The sequence below is a fragment of the Salvelinus fontinalis genome, chromosome 2, assembly GCF_029448725.1.
Source record: "Salvelinus fontinalis isolate EN_2023a chromosome 2, ASM2944872v1, whole genome shotgun sequence".
Classification (NCBI taxonomy): domain Eukaryota; kingdom Metazoa; phylum Chordata; class Actinopteri; order Salmoniformes; family Salmonidae; genus Salvelinus; species Salvelinus fontinalis.
This window is the reverse complement of record NC_074666.1, coordinates 46,264,207-46,284,537: the sequence shown is the minus strand read 5'-3', so window position 1 is coordinate 46,284,537 and position 20,331 is coordinate 46,264,207. Positions and strand designations below refer to the sequence as shown.

At 42.5% G+C, this 20,331-nt stretch overlaps 1 protein-coding gene across 3 annotated transcripts in view; it reads right to left on the bottom strand.

Moving 5' to 3' along the window:
* Positions 1-61: 61 nt before the first annotated feature.
* Positions 62-20,331, bottom strand: part of LOC129819810 (protein FAM168A-like) — a 56,505-nt gene continuing 36,235 nt past the window's right edge. For 2 of the 3 annotated variants that reach the window (XM_055876418.1, XM_055876425.1), the window contains 6 exons: positions 19,333-19,410; positions 15,857-15,982; positions 8,477-8,619; positions 7,872-8,049; positions 7,382-7,521; positions 62-4,905 (listed from right to left, as the gene is read on the bottom strand). In XM_055876418.1, coding sequence (XP_055732393.1) covers positions 7,403-7,521; positions 7,872-8,049; positions 8,477-8,619; positions 15,857-15,982; positions 19,333-19,410 — 644 coding nt within the window. In that variant the 3' untranslated portion in view covers positions 62-4,905; positions 7,382-7,402. The remainder of the gene's footprint in view (positions 4,906-7,381; positions 7,522-7,871; positions 8,050-8,476; positions 8,620-15,856; positions 15,983-19,332; positions 19,411-20,331) is intronic. The other variant, XM_055876435.1, reaches the window with a different exon arrangement.

Here is a 20,331-nt window from a genome sequence, read left to right as displayed (position 1 = left end):
CATTTACAAATCAAGAGAGGCCACAATGTTACTTTATGAATTGGCGCAGGACACAAACAAGTAAAAGCTGGGCTTTTTGGGAAATATTTTAATAGTTATTGAATGTTCTACATCATACAGTAAGTATTATACAATTACAAACTTGCCTTGTCATCAGGACCACTATCCGATCCTCATTAGAACGACATAAAAACAAAAACAGATTTACACTTCATATACACAAGTCTGATGTGGGTCTTTGCTTCAAGAACGTCCCAACCGCATGTTATAAAACGTTCTGCCAGCATTGCTGCAACGTAGTGACAGAACATAGCAAAGACTCTGGGGGCCATTAGTTGGGAAGTAGTTTTAATCTCAAGGTGCTGACTCTTATAAAGTCGGTCCTAAAAATAGATACTTTTTTGGGAAGACGAGTATACTTCCCTCTCTCGAAATTAGTGTTCAAATCAAAAGTTTGACAAGGCCGAAGTTCATCGTGACCAAATGAAACAGAAAAGGCATAGGGATTGTTACTCTTTCATGTTCAACATTGGTGGAGCTGCTTGCTTCTCGACCTCCAGGCACTGAGACACCCAGGGCAGCTCCCAGCTCTTAAAATTCCAGACTGAGTTTGCTACGTTGCAGGGATGTTACACATAACATGAAGTGAACAGCGGTGAAACATACTGTAGCAAAATTAGTTTTGATCCAAGTTTACAACTCTCATGCCTCAATCCACAATCTCTGGACCCATACCCTTTTTCAATAAACATGAATTGTAGTGTAAGGACTTGACTCCAGGCTAGCTTTCAGTCTACAGTATGCCCAGTTAGCACATTTGGTTCCCTAGATGTTCAGGGAACGTCTGTTTATGGTGTCAGTTTGGTTCTGGGAACATTTCTCTTGTGTTTCAATGCCATGGGTCTTTGAGGGGAAAGGCCAGCGAGTGGGGACTGTATGCCAGTCGTTTCTGACCGGGTTGCCAGATTGTGCCCCTCCCCACATCTGCTCCACTCATCCTACAGACTTGTGTTCTGAAATGCCCCCTGAAGACCTAAGAGACAACCCACATCAGCTCAACCATAATGATCTTCTATTTTAAGAATAATAAACATCAATCAATCAACAAAACCTTAAATAACACTTATGGTAAAAAGCTCTTAAATTACATACCAGAAATGAAAAGTATATCATTCTTTTAATCCCTTTTTTAAAACACAGAGGTTATACTCGTAGTACACGTGGTTATTTTGGAGGTTTTGAACCTCCAGATATTTAGCACTCAGCATAGCATTCACATACATTTGGGCCTGTGCAACTAGTCATATGCCTTGTTCAGTTCTTGCATCACATTACATGTTCTAGTGAATAGCACTGCAAAACAATATCTGTCAATGGTCTCAAAAAAAAGCTGTCTGGTTGTTTGTGTTTCTTTGCTCTAATGCTCCCCAAAAATGTAGCACAATAAATGTACATTTGAGACTTATTTTCAATGTTCTTGTTCTATTTGGCTCTGTGATATGCTACTGACAGGGGAAAGTGGAGGTTGGGCAACGTTAGCTCTACAGTCTGACCAGTGGAATTTTGGGAGGAAACTCACACAGGACTGCATACATGCTTCACACGCACAGACACAAACACGCACGCACACACTACACGGGAGGTGAGGGGCTGATACCACACTGCCCACTGATACCTTTCCTCACACAGTCAACACACACATCTATACCCCGTTCACTAGTGAATGATACTCTATAAATTGTAATATTTTGGGTGCAGGATACCTTTGTGTTCTTTTTTTTTTACTGGCGAGGTAACACGGTATCAAATAAAATAGCATTTGAATTGTACGTAGTGGTTAACTAATTGTAACAGATTGAAAGAAGCAGTAGCAATTATTCACAACAGATATCTTAAATGTACAGTTGTTTATTGAGACCAAAGAGTACGCTATCAAATCCACTGAACTAAATGAACTCTTAAGAAATCGTAAGATGTCTCTTAAAAGATGAGCTAAGTACCTGTTATTTAGCATAGATTATTACTTTTAGATGTTTGTGCAATACATTTTTTACACACTCACATGATAACTGATATGTGGTCATGACACCGTAACCTAGTGCTGAACCATAATAACAGAGTACGGAACTCCTCCTCAAAACCTTCAGAACTCGACCCAAGCTGAACCCTGTTTCCTTGCCAACTCCATTTATAAATTCCAAATGGATCCCTAGCCCCTACACCCTAGCCACTCCTGTGGATCTAGGCGGACTGGGTCAATATACCGTACGTGTTACAGTAAAAGCTTCATCTTGCCTTCTGATTGGCTAGGTAGAAATGTCAGCCATATTGCTTTCACCTATCCCAATCCTCTCAGGTCTGCAGTTGTAGGGACTAGGGAGGGAGTTGAGGCAAGTAGTGTTGGGGTTAATTTCACTAATTAAATTCCCTCTCCCTGTAAATTCCAATAAATACAATTCAAATTCCAGGTCAGTCTTTGAATCCAGAGATAATTCAATAGTATACCCAAAAATTACAAATTGAAATGATTCAACACAAATCCTGCAGTCCATTTTTTATACTAAGTGCATTAGTTCCATCAACTAATAAATATTAAATTACAATTCCATAATACCCCCCCCCCAAAAAAAAATAATTCAAATTGAATTCAACAAATTCTCCATTTCATAGTGAATTCAAGAATTTAATTGGAATTTTAAATTAAATTGGAATTGAGCCCAACCCTGGGGGCTAAGGTTCGATTTGGAAGTCAACACATGTCCCACACGGACCTCTCCCAACCCAGTGCCCCAGTCGTAGTGTTTTTGCCCCCCAGACTAAAGGGACATGAAACCTTTCAACAACAAAAAATCCCAATTTCAACACAAATTTTTCCCTCATACGCATGATTCCCTTCACGATCCTAACTTCCTTCCATGGTGTCTGCCCTGGAAACAATGACGTCCTGGGCCTGTTCTATTAGCTACTCTGAAGGGAGGGAGGGAGGGCAGAGGAGGGAGGGCCTAGCAAGGTAGCAGGTTGACCAACATGCAAACAAAATGTTTCCTTTCACTAATTGTGTGAAACCTAGGTCCAAAATAAAGTGTTTTTCCACCTGCCATTGTTTAAAAGCGTTCACCAGACTGGTGAACTAGTTCCAATTGCATGGACTACTCAGAAACATACACATAGAGACCAGATGACAATTCTCTGGAACACATTTCTCTTGGGACACATCTGTGTTGAGGTCAGTCAGGTTTCTAAAACCTATTCCTTATATAGTCCACTACTTTTGACCAGAGCCCTATATATAGGTAAGGAATAGGGGGCCCTGCACCCCTCACTTCTGCCCTCTCCTGGTCACCTGAGGAACTGATGACACTGATCAGGAGCTAAATCTCTATTAAACATGTAAACATGACATCACATGGGATCTTTATTGCGAATAACACTTATCTCTAGCCTGTGAGATTGATGGGAGGCATGCAGCACAGGGCTATGGGTATTGATGCTTGACCACTAAACATTTTAGATTATTTTCTTCCTTTTTCCGCTCACTACTCCCCTTGTACTCCTTTCTCCCTCTTTCAAGTCTGCTGTTCTTAAGTGTCGGCCAGCTATTGACTTTAAAATCCCTTTTGAATCAGCTATCCCTGGTCCTACTGACAATTTGCCTCACCCCTCAAACTCCATGCACCTTCATTGATACTAGACTAGAACTGGATTCAGTTCACAACATAGCCTGCAAGGTACGAGGGAGACCCTATCCAGTCATCTATCCATCGCATTCTATACCATCTACACTTTTATAATGTGTGCAATGTCCTATACATCTGTAAATGTATATCTGTGAGCAAGTGTGTCAGTGCGCACCTTACGCATGCCAACTGAAATACCTAAATGCGAGTGTGTTTGCATGTTCGGCAAGCTTTTATGTGTACTAAAGAACTACAAACGCGCACAGGCGCTCGCTGACACATCAGTATACCTATATATAATATAGTCATGTATAGATATTTCAATTTCTTACTCTACTCTAGTAGACTTACAAGCTAACTATGTCCACTGAACTTACTGAAAATATCCTCTACATGGTGTGTAACTATTATTGTACTTACGGTATTAGTCTTTCTCCTTGTGCAGGGTTTCCCAAAGTCGGTCCCGGGGTCCCCTCTGGGTGCACATTTTGGTTTTTGCCCTAGCACTACACAGCTGATTCAAATAATCAAAGCTTGATGATGAGTTGGTTATTTGAATCAGCTGCGTAGTGCTAGGGCAAAAAACAAAATGTGCACCCAACTTGACTGATGTAGTGGGTAAAATATTAAAGAAGCCAAGTTAATGCACTGTTGCTACAAGCTGGAAGACGACCCTTATTATATTATGCTGGAAGATGATTGTGTGTGAACGTAAACCGAAATGGGAAGGCAAATCAAAAAGGGTGAAAGGAAATTGAGGCGTGACACTTGTACGGTGTTTTCCCCCCCAAGAATGACTGGAAAATAAACGACCGGTACTCGCCTGAAAAAGTATGATTTTTTTTCAACATTAGAATTTGGCAGCATACAGAGACGTGTACATTCTCACGGCTGAAGGGACTGGCTTTGCGTCAGAACCAGTGTTCAGAACACAAAAATACACACAAACATAAAAAAAAGAAGCACAAATGTACTATAAATGTACCATACTGCTGGTCAGTGTGTGTCTGGATTATAAGAGAGTCAAAAGAAACTAATCCCCAAAAAACTGAGGCTGATCAAAAATAATAAAAACATGAAAAAGCAGCTTTTCCAAATCACAAAAGAATGCATAAAGTGATCCTTGCACTTTAGTTTTTTGTTCTTGCAGACAGACTTGGTGCTTGTATGCCAGGCCTCCTGCACCAATGTAAGACTTGAGTTGTTGTGAGTGATATTGACTCCCGATCTGAGGGGAAAGAGGTACAGAGAGAGACGGAGAGAGGAAGAGTAGTGGAGGGATGGAGAAGAAAAATTTCACATGAACAATGTATTATATACAGTGCATTCAGAAAGTATTCAGACCCCTTCACTTTATCCACATTTTGTTACGTTACAGCCTTATTCTAAAATTTATAAAATAGTATTTTTTTTCTCAATCTACACACAATACCCCATAATGACAAAGCAAAAACCAGATTGTTGAAATTTTTGCTAATTTATTACAAATAAAAAACTGAAATATAACATTTACATAAGTATTCAGACCCTTTAAATACTTTGTTGAAGCACCTTTGGCAGCGATTACTGCCTTGATTCTTCTTCGTTATGACGCTACAAGCTTGGCACACCTGTATTTTGGGAGTTTATCCCATTCTTTTATGCAGATCCTCTCAAGCTCTGTCAGGTTGAATGGGGAGCGTAGCTGCAGAGCTATTTTCAGGTCTCTCCAGAGCGGTTTGATCGGGTTTAAGTCATGTCCTGTCCCAGTCTGAGGTCCATGCTTCACCATAGGGATGGTGCCAGGTTTCCTCCAGATGTAATGCTTGGCATTCTGGCCAAAGAGTTCAATCTTGGCTTCATCAGACCAGAGAATCTTGTTCCTCATGGTCTGAGAGTCTTTAGGTACCTTTTGGCAAACTCCAAGTGGGCTGACATGTGCCTATTACTGAAGAGTGGCTTCCGTCTTGCCACTCTACCATAAAGGCCTGATCGGTGGAGTGCTGCAGAAATGGTTGTCATTCTGGAAGGTTCTCCCATCTCCACAGAGGAACTGTCCAATCAATTGAATTTACCACAGGTGGACTCCAATCAAGTTGTAGAAACATCTCAAGGATGATCCATGGAAACAGGATGTACCTGAGCTCAACTTCGAGTCTCATAGCAAAGGGTCTGAATACTTTTGTAAATAAGGTATTTCTGTTCTTTAGTTTTTATTTATTTGCAAACATTTCTAACCTGTTTTTGCTTTGTTATTATAGGGTATTGTGTGTAGATTGCTGATGATTTTTTATTTATTTAATACATTTTAGAATAAGGCTGTAACAAACAAAATGTGGGAAAAGTATATACAGTGCATTCGGAAAGTATTCAGACCCCTTCCCTTTTCCCACACTTTTTTACGTTACAGTCTTATTCTAAAAAGTATTAATTATTTTTTGTTCATCATCCATCTACACAAAATATCCCATAATGACAAAGCAAAAACTGTTTTTTAGAAATGTTTGCAAAAAAATAAAGTACAGAAATACCTTATTTACAGTATTTGGACCCTTTGATTTGAGACTCGAAATTGAGCTCAGGTGCATCCTGTTTCCATTGATCATCCTTGAGATGTTTCTACAACTTGATTGGAGTCCACCTGTGGTAAATTTAATTGATTGGACATGATTTGGAAAGGCACACACCTGTCCATATAAGGTCCCACAGTTGACAGTGCATGTCAGAGCAAAAACCAAGCCATGAGGTTGAAGGAACCATTTCTGCAGCACTCCACCAATCAGGCCTTTATGGTAGAGTAGCCAGACGGAAGCCACTCCTCAGTAAAAGGCACATGACAGCCCACTTGGAGTTTGCCTAAAGGCACCTAAAGACTCTCAGACCATGAGAAACAATATTCTCTGGTCTGATGAAACAGAGATTGAACTCTTTGGCCTGAATGGCAAGCATCACATCTGGAGGAAACCTAACACAATCTTTACGGTGATTGCGAAGGTTGACTTTCCAACAGGAAAACAACTTTAAGCACATAGCCAAGACAACGCAGGAGTGGCTTCGGGACAAGTCTCTGAATGTCCTTGAGTGGCCCAGCCAGAGCCCAGACTTGAACCCGATCGAACATCTCTGGAGAGACCTGAAAATAGCTATGCAGTGACTCTCCCCATCCAACCTAACAGAGCTTGAGAGGATCTGCAGAGAAGAACAGGTGTGCCAAGCTTGTAACGTCATACCCAAGAAGACTCGAGGCTGTAATCACTGCCAAAGGTGCTTCAACAAAGTACTGAGAAAAGGGTCTGAATAGTTATGTAAATGTGATATATATGTATATTTTTTTTTTTAAATCTGTTTTTGCTTTGTCATTATGAGGTATTGTGTGTAGATTGATGAGGGGGAAAAAAAACTTTTTCATAAATTCTAGAACAAAGCTGTAACGTAACAAAATGTGAAAAAAGTCAAGGGGCTTTAATACTTTCCGAATGCAATGTGTATATATACCACACACACACACATCTATCTATACACACAGTATATGTAATTTACAAAGAAAATATCACATTTGTCTTTTCAAATCATTTTCCAAAAGCAAATGTAACAATAACTCAAAATTAGAGTTCTCATAATAAAACAATTATACAAAATCTAAGCACTTACGCATCAAAGCATTGACCCTTAACTCTCCTAACCATAGACTGGGATAACATTGGGTTATGGGAACAGTAACTTACATGAGTGGGGTCCAGTGGGGTCTACCAGTGAGGAGGCACATAGCTATACCCAGGCGTCCCCTGGGGCCGGTACGTTGGCAGGGTGACCGGATGCCCACCGATGTGCTGAGTGGCATGCTGAGGCGTGGTCAGCAGAGTACCTGGGCAGAGAGGGTCAATCAGACATACAGAGGTCACCATGGTAACACGGGCAGATAGTTGTCATCATTAAGGAAACACGCTGGTTGCCGAATATTGTTATAAATTTGTTATAAACACAGAGCCTTCACTCCAAACAGAAACGTGACTGCAAATAATAGTGAGAAGAATTTTTTTGAGTTGTTTATAGAGTTGAAAATTCAAGTACCTTTCCCAAAATTCCCAGGTTTTCCAGAAATCTTGGTTGTAGGATTTCCTAGTTATTACCTCCTGATTCCACAAATATTCCAATTGGGATTTCTGGAAAATCTGGGAATTTTGCAACCCTAGTAGTTGAGTGTTGACTTCTTACCAGCAGACATGGCCATGGTTGTGCCGGCTACCATGCCCATGGCCATATGGCCGTTGGAGCGGGGTTGTTGGACGGGGGCAGGGTAGAGGGCAGAGGGGATGCTGTTGGGCTGCACCACTGTTGTGTGGTGGATAACGTGAGGCTGAGCCGCATACATCGGCTGTGTGTAGTACGCACCCTGAGAGAAAGAGAAGAGAAGATAGAAGTGGTTTTTAGAATATTGCCTTGACAATATTCAATATTGAAGAATGTATGTCATGCCAATAAAGCATCTTGAACTGATCTGAGGTAGGGAGAGAGGGAGCGAGGGGAGAGAGAGAAGGAAAGGGAGGGAGATAATACAATAAAGGGTTGAAAGAGGGCAAGCGAGAGGGTGGGCAGAGAGAGAGGATAGGGAGGAAGAGAAAGAAGTGAGAGAAAAGGAACAAAAGGAGAATTGGCCTTTCTTACTTTTATAGCACAGATCATTTTACTCAGCAAGCTAGCTGTCTACTAAAAATCCCAAAACAAGTACAGGGAGCTAATCAATCACGTCTTATAGAGGCAGGTAGGCGATATTAACAGACAAACAACCCCAGTGAGTAGAGCCCATTACAGGTCCTTACCTGAGCGTAGAGGTTCTGTTGGGGATAGGCACTTCTGATTGGGTACATGGCCGTCTGGTAGGGGTTAGGGGATGGGGAGTAGGGAGGGGGCGCCCCATTGGACTGGCCAGGGGGCACCTTGTAGGGTGTCCCAGCAGTGTATCCTAGATGTGAGAGAAAGCAGAGGGGTGGGGGGGGGGGGGGGTCGAAGAATATGGAGAAAAAAGTATGAATAAGAGAGAGATCAGGAGGGGAAAGGGAAAGATTCAGAAAGAGAAAGTGAGGGGCAGAAAGAGAGAGGGGGACAAAAGATGGGGTGAAAGACCTAGTTTCACTTTTCAGATCATTTGTCATTCTCTTGAGATTCAGTGTCTCATTGAAGGAGCAGAACAGTGAGGGCACACTTCTCACTGACTAAATAACATGAAAACATTCTGCCTGCTCCAAAGCACTGGTTGGGCAACTTTTTTTGTTTTGTGATTACGTACTGTTTTGTGATATACGATGGTAATGCCCTCTATTGGCCAACATAATCATATATATTAATTTTAAATAAATGAAATCTGTTAAGAAAAAAACATTGGCCTATAGTGCGAAAACGCATGCTACAACTGTACAAATCATGACAAGAGATAATGTTTTTGAAACACTGGACAGAGACTATTATAAGTGCCTTTCTGGTGGAGCTTCAGCATGAAACAAGTTTGTGTGCGTCTGTCTGCATGTAACGATGTGCGCTGAGAGTCGGGAAGCAAGTTCAGGGAGTGAGTGATTTAATCAATAAACAAAATGTAATATTAAACACGAACAACGCACAGACATGAAACAATAATGCCTGGGGAAGGCACCAAAGGTAGTGGCATATATAGGGCAGGTAATCAAGGAGGTGATGGAGTCCAGGTGAGTCTGATGACGCGCAGGTGCGCGTAATGACGGTGACAGGTGTGCACCATAACGAGCAGCCTGGTGACCTAGAGGCCGGGGAGGGAGCACACGTGACACTGCATCTGTGTGGCACGCACATGATGGAGCAAAGTGACAGTCAACTGATGAGGAACGGGCTGTTTTGCTTTAGTGAGTTAAGTTATGGGCTGGATAGAACCAAAGTCTACTGTCTTCAGAACTGGATAATAATGACTATTTGCCTCATCCTCCTCTCTTAGAATTGTTTGTTCAATCTCTTGATCTCTCATAAATCTGTGATTGAGAATAGCCTATGTGTCACATATTCTCCCTCTCCGGCCTCTAGTTCATTAGGCTGCTGATTACCCCTCACACCTGTCACCATCGTCTTGCGCACCAGCACCTCATGACACTCACCTGGACTCCATCACCTCCTTGATTATCTTCCCTATATATGTCACTCCCCTTGGTTCTTTCCTCAGGTGTTATTGACTCGGTTTCATGGCGGTGCGTTGTTTGTGTTTCATGGTTTGTTTATTAATTAAAACACTCACTCCCTGAACTCTCAGTGCATTCCTTATACTATGCCTAGGCCTGTAGACGGGTTGGTTGTTTAGCAACAAAACCAATGAGTGTACAACTATGGGGCAAAACAGACAGGGTTGGCTTAGATTGACAACATGTAAACTATATTTTGTCTCCAACGTTTATTTAAAACAAAGTTGCACAATGAGCACCTGTTTCTCAAATATGTCGTTACAGTTGTTGGATATCTAACTAGCTAATTTTAGCCATATTAGCATAAACGTGACAACAGTAAAAACACCTCAAAACAATTCATGCTCTTAAGAACAAGATAAAACTAACTGAAACGAGCCACTCTAAATTCCCCACATGGCAGTTTGTCATTGTTGCTAGCTATCTGCTAGCTACACACGGCCTTCTGCCACATTGAAGCTTGCACATAGTTTCCATGATGTTCTCAGCTAACCTGTCTATAGACTGACTTAAAAAAAAATATATATATATTTTTTAAGTGGCAACTTTAGGACATGGAACTCCATTAGATTCATTCATTGCTTGATCTGGAGAAAGCCATGGATGCATAAAACGCTGAAGTGTAGTGTAGCCTTGCCCAAATTCATATAAATAGCCTATCGGATGGAGAGAGAAGGGAATTTAGGCCTATCCTACGTTTATTAAAAGAGCTAGACACAAGATAGTTTAAGATGTTAGTTAAGGTATTTTCTGCATATGCATTGTTCTTTCGCAGGCCAAACCAACCACCTGTAACTTATTTTGTACATTGTTGCTGCTACCGTCTCTTATGACCGAAAAGAGCTTCTGGACATCAGAACAGCGATTTACACTGACCTCGAATTGGACGAATAATTTTTCTTTAATGAGTCGGACGGGAAGGATATACTTCAAACACCAAAAAAGACCCTCATCCCCGTCATTCGCTGGAGAAAAACTGAGATTTCGTGGAAAGAGATTGTGGTGCCTTGTGAGGATCAGGCGACGAGTGGCTAAGCTGCCTTTGCATTCAGTACTGTTAGCTAACGTTCCATCGCTGGAAAATAAATGGGACGAACTGAAAGCATGTATATCCTACCAGCGGGACATTAAAAACCGTAATATCTTATGTTTCACAGAGTCGTGGCTGAAAGACAACATCAATAACATACAGCTGGCTGGTTATACACTATCGGCAGGATAGAACAGCAGCCTCTGGTAAGACACGGGGCGGGGGCCTGTGCATATTTGTAAACAACAGCTTGTGTACGATATCTAAGGAAGTCTCAAGGTTTTGCTCATCTGAGGTAGAGTATCTCATGATAAGCTGTAGACCACACTATCTACCTAGAGAGTTTATCTGTATTTTTCGTAGCGGTCTACATACCACCACAGACCGATGCTGGCACTAAAACCGCACTCAATGAGCAGTATACCACCATAAGCAAACAGGAAAATGCTCATCCAGAGGCGGCGCTCCTAGAAGCCGGTGACTTTAATGCAGGGAAACTTAAATCAGTTTTACCTAATTTCTATCAGAATGTTAAATGTGCAACAATTGCAGGAAAAAAACTCTAGATCACCTTTACTCCACACACACAGAGACGCGTACAAAGCTCTCCCTCACCCTAATACAGACTACAAAGGGAAGCACAGCCGAGAGCTGGCCAGTGACACGAGCCTACCAGACGAGCTAAAGAACTTCAATACAGGACTAAGATTGAATCGTACTATACTGGCTCCGTCACTCGTCGGATGTTGCAGGGCTTGCAAACTATTACAGACTACGAAGGGAAGCAAAAGCTGCAAGCTGTCCAGTGATACGAGCGTACCAGACGAGCTAATTTACTTCTATGCTCGCTGTTCCGGACGACTGTGTGATCACGCTCTCCGTAGCCGATGTGAGAAGGGCCTTGGTCAGGGACGTGACCAAGAACTCAATGGTCACTCTGACAGAGCTCTAGAGTTCCTCTGTGGAGATGTGAGAAACTTCCAGAAGGACAACCATCTCTGCAGCACTCCACCAATCAGGCCTTTATGGTAGAGTGGCCAGACGGAAACCACTCCTCAGTAACAGGCACATGACAGCCCTCTTGGAGTTTGCCAAAAGGCACCTAAACGACTCTCAGACCATGAGAAACAAGACTCTCTGGTCTGATGAAACCAAGATTGAACTCTTTGGCCTGAATGCCAAGCGTCAAGTCTGGAGGAAACCTGGCACCATCCCTACAGTGACGCATGGTGGTGGCAGCATCATGCTGTGGGGATGTTTTTCAGCGGCAGAGACTGGGAGACTAGTCAGGATTGAGGGAAAGATAAACGGAGCAAAGTACAGAGAGATCCCTGATGAAAACCTGCTTGAGAGCACTCAGGAAATCAGACTGGGGTGAAGGTTCACCTTCCAACAGGACAACAACCCTAAGCACACAGTCAAGACAATGCAAGAGTGGCTTCGGGACAAGTCTCTGAATGTCCTTGAGTGGCCCAGCCAGAGCCCGGACTTGAACCCAAACTAACATCTCTGGAGAAACCTGAAAATAGCTGTGCAGCAACACTCCCCATCCACTCTGATAGAACTTGAGAGGATCTGCAGAGAAGAATGGTAGAACCTGCCCAAATACAATTGTGCCAAGTGTCATACACAAGAAGACTCCAGGCTTAAATCACAGCCAAAGGTGCTTCAACAAAGTACTGAGTAAATGGCCAAAATATTTATGTAAATGTGAAAAATATAATTATAAATACATTTGCACAGATTTTTATGAAAAACTGTTTTTGGTTTGTCATTATGGGATATTGTGTGTAGATCGATGGGGGGGGCGGGGGGGGGGGGGGGGGGGGGGGCATTTTATGAGTTTTAGTTAAGAGTTAAGGGTTTGTTGTTGGCATGTCATGCCGAAGGATATTAACCTTGCCAATGAAAAAGATATTTAGAGTAGTTGGCAATATCAGTGAGTTTTGTGATGAATGAGCCATCTGATTCAATGAATGATGAAGCCGAGTTTGTACTTTTGGCCAAAATGTAATTTAAGGTGCTCCGAAGCTTTTTAACTATCATTCTTCTTACCATGTATCTTTGTTTCATAGTAGTTTCTTCTTCTTTTTGTTTAGTCCCATGATTTCTCAGCCAATCGGCTGTGCAGCTAGTCTTATTTGCCATTCCTTTTCCCTCATCTCTCTCAACCATACAACGTTTCAATTCCTTATCAATCCACAGGGTTTTAACAGTTTTTACAGTAATTGCCTTAATAGGCGCATGCTTATTAGTAACTAGAATAAGGAATTTCGTAAATGTGTCAAGTGCAGCGTCTGGTTGCTCCTCATTACACACCACAGATCTTCCACATAGGAATCACTACAACACTTATTATATGACCTCTTATATACTATATTAGGCCCAGCCTTTGAAACTTTGGTTTTCCTAGATATGGCTACTATATTATGATCACTAAATCCAATGGATTTGGATACTGCTTTAGAGCAGATTTATGCAGCATTAGTAAAGATGTGATCAATACATGTGGATGATTTTATTCCTGTTCTGTTTGTAACTACCATGGTAGGTTACTGATAGATAACCTGAACCAGGTTGCAGGCACTGGTTACAGTTTGAAGCTTTTTCTTGAGTGAGCAGCCAGTCAATATTTAGGTCACCCAGAAAATATACCTCTGTTGATATCACATACATTATCAAGCCTTTCACACATATTATCCAGATACTGACTGTTAACACTTGGTGGTCTGTAGCAGCTTCCCACCAGAACGGGCTTTAGGTCAGGCAGGTGAACCTGTAGCCAATTACTTCAACAGCATTTGACATGGGATCCTCTCTAAGCTTTACAGGGTTGAGATCTGGTGACTGAGCCATGGTATATGGCTTACATATTTGTCATGCTCATCAAACCATTCAGTGACCACCCGTGACCTGCGGATGGGGGCGTCGTCAACCCTTGGGGGCATAGCCATGGTAGACAAAATAATGGCATGCCCAGCATTTTAATACATGACCCTAAGCATGATGGGATGTTAATTGCTTAATTAACTCAGGAACCACACCTGTGTCAAAGCACCTGCTTTCAATATACTTTAGAATCCCTCATTTACTCAAGCGTTTCCATTATTAAGTCAGTTACCTTTGGCAAAAATATATAAAATAAATCATTATACAATATACATATAAATTAATTAGTCCATTTGTAGTGAAAGCTTATCTAGGCCTAACTTGGGAGTTACAAGGTGACTACTCATCTTCTACCAGTAACCCCTTTCAATGATTCAAAATTATGAGGGCTCAAGACATGTAAATGATGTCAACCATGCATATAAGTGTATGAGGTTATCTAGTCCCTGGACCATGGAGTTGGTCATGCAGAACTACACTACCCATGAACACTTTCTGCTGAGTTTCTACCACAGAGGTAGATATAGGACTCTAGTGCCCAAAAGCCTGTTTTAGCATGGGCAGAGCCACTGAGTACTTTCACCATGTTGAAGTAATCAACCGGCTGGGACTTACTATGGGTTAAGGAAGGATCACATAATTCCATCCAGGTCCTCCTGAGGCATCAGCCAATGAATTATACTCCAAAACTACAGGTGGCAGTAAATTGCCAACCTTGGCTTTATACTTGTTCAAACAACACACTCTAGATGGCACTGTGCACCCTTTCAGTTTGTTTGCCAACTCATAGAAGTAAAATTTAAAAAATGGCTACTTCAAAATGGAGATGGTCTCAATGGCGCGCTGCCCGTGCTGTCACAGACGCCATAATGGGACAGATATAATGATGCATTGTCTATCTATGTCTATTGTTTCCATAGACTTGAAGCAGAACCGGCGGTATGAATGCCCAAAGAGAGGCCATGGGCTTGAGCAGGTAAGTGTTTTTCATCATGAACCTTGTTCAGAAAACAGCTCTGCAGAGTGGTCACTAGCTGGCAAAGCCACAAAATCTGATTTTAAACCTAACCTGAATCACACTGCTAAACCTAATGCGTTCATAAATTTTTAACATTATATCAAATTTTGACTTTGCAGCTGGCCATTCCAAAGTCACACCAGAATGATGTAAAGTGTTCCTCAATGGTCCAGTCTCAGTCCTGACTGGGTTTGTTCGACATTGCAGCAGACGTGATGCAATTTTGGTCAATTTTGGTCAATTTTGGTCAATTGTGACTGACTGATCTACAAATAACAATTAGCAGTTATTGTGACGCAAGGTAATTTGTATATTTATCAGTCAGCAGTCAACTGCAATGGTGAACAATTCCCATGTTAGACAACTTAGCGATGACTAACTACACATAGAATGTTAACCAAGACAAATAATCAAAACACCCACAGGCACGCGCATACACAACTGTCTGTTCTGGTGGGTGATAAGAGGACACTGATCATTACATTCATGTTAGGACACCACCAAATCACTTCCATGACGGAAACACACATTACCTATCCAACTGAAACATAGTTTCCCTATATGAGAAGAATGTTTGCTGCAGCAGCCAGCATGAGTGTTATATGATACAGCACAGCACAAAACCAAGCATGATGCCAGCACACAGCCCCTCCCCCCAAGATGTCACTTGCCCCTGTGATTTCACTCACTACCTCACATCTTTCTACGGCCTGTCCTACTCCAAAACCTTTCCTAACCCATTTTCCCCCAACAGCTCAAAAACCCAGCCCAGCTTTGAATGTACCCCAGCCATGCCAGCGTGTGCAACATGTGTGTACATACATCTGTGTGTGTGTGTGTGTGTGTGTGTGTGTGTGTGTGTGTGTGTGTGTGTGTGTGTGTGTGTGTGTGTGTGTGTGTGTGTGTGTGTGTGTGTGTGTGTGTGTGTGTGTGTGTGTGTGTGTGTGTGTGTGTGTGTGGTGTGAGAGAGTGTGTGCGTACAAACGTGTGTGTATGTCTGTGTGCATACATACAGTATCTGTGTTTGTGTGTGAGTGTGTAGAGTACATAGGGTCATATTTACTGAAAGATGCGGCTGAGGCCTGGTACTGGCGGCCCTCTGAGCCCGCGTCCATGGCCAGGTCATAGGAGCCCTCTAGGGCCCCTGCAGCACCGGAGGCCTGGGGCCAGCCCTGCTTCACCAGCAGCACTGTCCCAGACACAGATACAGAGAGATTACACACACACACACACACACACACACACACACACACACACACACACACACACACACACACACACACACACACACACACACACACACAGAGAGACACAGAAGACAGACATGGATAGATAGTAATAGAACACACACCGCATGCAAATGCACTCACACAAGCACTCACATAGAGAATACACACAGAGTATACAGTACACACATACAGTCACTAGAGAAAGTCTACACACCCCTTGCAGTCTTCACATTTTTAAATGCAACAAATTATAATTTTCCTACCAATCTATAGAACCTACTTCACATTTTCAAAGTGAAAGAAAAAATATTAAATATTTTCTGGTATTGTAGTGGCAGCATCATGTTATGGGTATGCTTGTCATTGGAAGGGACTGGGGAGTTTGTTAGGATCAAAATAAATATGAAAGTAGTAAACCCCAGATAAAAAGTTAGAGGAAACTCTGCCTCAGTCTTCTGGATACCTAACCCTGGGATTTTTCAGCGGGAAAATTACAAATGTTTATGCCAAAGTCACACCAGAATGATGTCAAGTGTTCCTCAATGGTCCAGTCTCAGTCCTGACTTTAATCCGCTTGAAAATCAGAGACAATTTGAATATTGCTGTGAATCAATGACTCCCAACAAAAGGTACTGAGCTTGAGCAATTTTTTTATATATATTTTTTTAAATATAAATTTATCCCATTTTCTCCCCAATTTTCGTGGTATCCAATCGCTAGTAATTACTATCTTGTCTCATCGCTACAACTCCCGTACGGGCTCGGGAGAGACGAAGGTCGAAAGCCATGCGTCCTCCGAAGCACAACCCAACCAAGCCGCACTGCTTCTTAACACAGCGCGCCTCCAACCCGGAAGCCAGCCGCACCAATGTGTCGGAGGAAACACCGTGTACCTGGCCCCCTTGGTTAGCGCGCACTGCGCCCGGCCCGCCACGGGAGTCGCTGGAGCGCGATGAGACAAGGATATCCCTACCGGCCAAACCCTCCCTAACCCGGACGACGCTATGCCAATTGTGCGTCGCCCCACGGACCTCCCGGTCGCGGCCGGCTGCGACAGAGCCTGGGCACGAACCCAGAGACTCTAGTGGCGCAGTTAGCACTGCGACCCAGTGCCCTAGACCACTGCGCCACCCGGGAGGCAGCTTGAGCAATTTTGACAAAAACAATGGATATATGTTGACCTAAGAGTTTTGCAAACGTTTGTTGAATCGTATTCAAAATTATTCACAGCTGTAATGGCTGCCAAAGGTGCTTCCACCAAGTATTAACTCTGGGGTGTGAAGACATACGCAATCAAGACATATTTGTTTTTTATTTTGTATTAATTAGGAAAATGTTGTATAATTTATACTTAACTTTGAAATGTGGAGTACCTTGGTAGGAAAACATTTTTAGATTACATTTTAAGGCAGCAAAATGTGAAGACTGTAGACTTTCACTGGGCACTTTATATACACACACACACACACACACACACACACACACACACACACACACACACACACACACACACACACACACACACACACACACACACACACACACAGAGTACATAAATAGAGGACATACAAAGTGTGCACACACACTAACACACACAGAGAGTACACACACAAATAGTACACATATACAGTAGAATACATAACATTTCACACAATCAACACACACACACTCATCTATTGCCGAACTTGGGCTTAGTTTTGGACGTATTTTCTTGTGTTTCATGCCTAGTAAACATGACCCAGCCCAGTAAAAGCAGTGCTGCACTGCACTGTCGACGACGACATGGCACAGCTGTCACAGCTCTCACTGACCTATTTCACTACACTCTTTGAAGGCCATCAAACCCACTGCAGCTCCAGGAGAAATGCAGTAAAACCACTCGACACATAACAAATATGGATCACCACCAACCACTACACAAACTACTAGCTACCGCAGCTAGGGTCAATTCCATTTCAGTTCAGTCAATTCAGGAAGTAAACGGAAATTCCAGCTACATTTTTTTCTCATAGAGAAGCATGGATGAAATTCGAATTGAAATGTACTTACCGAATTTAAAAGGAATTGACCGCAACCCTTGAATCTACCCGACCCTTCCCTCTCCATGCACAGGGGTTGAGAGATGCATTACATTTGAACGATATTCATGTGTAATAGCCAGCACAAGAAGGTGATAGAGACCTGCTTCTAGCCATCTCAACGATAAATAGTATTACAGTATTTACGATAATAAAAAAAACAATTCAACCCCAGGTTATTTCAGTTTCACTAAGTGACAAACATCTCAAGCCATCATCTAACAACAAAGGGCAAACTTAACCAACAACCATACTAAGACCTACATCTGAAAATCGTTTATCCAAATAAAACACAAAATAAATGAGGAATTATCTCATTAACAATGTTTTTTGTGGCCATGGCCAACATGTACTCTCTAAGACTTAACACGCAGCGCGCACACACACACTTCTGGAATCTGAGCAGAACTTTCTAGAGCACTGTGTGGATGCAATACGAACAAAGCCTCTTTAGCAGCTCTACATAAGCGTACTCAAGGCATTGTGAAGGCCCTGGGGTGAAGTTTCCCGTAGGTACAGGTCTAGGATCAGCATCCCCTCACCCAATTCTAATCTTAACCATTAGTGGGGAAAATGCCAAACTCATCCAAGATCAGTGTCTAGGGGCAAATTCACAGTTTCCTTCCACGTTCTGAGAAGGTGCCAAGATTAGACACATGACAATGTCTAGATCCCAGTCCATGAATACTGTGAATATGTGGATTGAGACGTTCTGGCGTGCTGCGGGAGTGCTGTGAGTGATGCACTCAAGAACTGTGCGTGCAGGTGTTCTTACCTTTGAATAGCATGCACCAGCAATTTGATTCATGTAGTGTGTGTTCTATTACATGTGTGTATATTCTTACCTGCGGGGATAGAGTGGATTTCTAGTTTGATAAAACTGTGTGTGTGCAGGCTTGTCTGTGCTTAGGTGCATGTCTGTGCTTATGTGCTTGTCTGTGCTTAGGTGCATGTCTGTGCTTAGGTGCATGTCTGTGCTTATGTGCTTGTCTGTGCTTATGTGCATGTCTGTGTGTGCTTGCAAGCCTGTCTGTGTGTGCTTGCAAGCATGGCTGTGTGTGCTTGCAAGCATGCCTGTGTGTGCTTGCAAGCATGCCTGTGTGTGCTTGCAAGCATGTCTGTGTGTGCTTGCAAGCATGTCTGTGTGTGCTTGCAAGCATGTCTGTGTGTGCTTGCAAGCATGTCTGTGTGTGCTTGCGCGGATGTGTGTTTCCGCGCATGTGTGTTTTTACCTTGGGGATAGCCTGGGCTGCCAGTCTGGTAGAGGTTGGGTGTGTAGGTAGGAGCCTGAGGATAACCTGCAGGATAGCCTGAGGACAGAGAACAGAAGCTTTTTAGAACATCATCCACTGAGTGAGTGAGAGAGTGTGTGTGTGTAGCACGCGTGTGAGTGTGCATATGTACGTGAATGCACATTAGTATACAAGTGAATGTGTGTGTTGTGAGATGGAAGGACAAAGGGAGGAGAGCAAAGAGACAGTGTTCCAGGGTGCCTGTGTGGAGGTGAAAAATCACAGTGTATTACTCTATGGAGCCTCCACCTCCCCACATCCCTGTCACAGTGATTTACAGCCCTAAACCACCCTCCTGCACCTGATTCATAAAACATATGGATTGGGCAATGTAGTGGATGCAACCCATCCACGTACAAAGCTCCCAAGTGGTTCAGCGGTCTAAGGCACTGCATCTCGGCGCTAGAGGCATCACTACAGACCCTGGTTCGATCCCGGCTGTATCACAACCGACCGTGATCAGGAGTTCCATAGGGCGGCGCACAATTGGCCCAGGGTCGTCAGGGTTAGGGGAAGGTTTGGCCGGAGTAGGTCTTCATTGTAAAATAAGAATTTGTTCTTAACTGACTTGCCTAGTTATATAAAGGTTAACTTAAAAATGTATAAATACATTCAGAAAGTATTCAGACCTGTTAGGTTCTAATTCATATTCTAAAAACCCTTTCCCTTGACTTTTTCCACATTTTGTTACATTACAGCCTTATTCCAAAATTGATTAAATTGTTGTTTTTAATCGCAATCAATCTACACACAATACCCCATAATAACAAAGCATACATTTTTGCAAATGTATTAAAAAAACAAGTGAAATATCACATTTACATAAGTATTCAGACCCTTTTACTCAGTACTTCGTTGAAGTCCCTTTGACAGCGATTACAGTAAAAAATACTTCTTGGGTATGACGCTACAAGATTTTTCATCAAGGATCTCTGTATT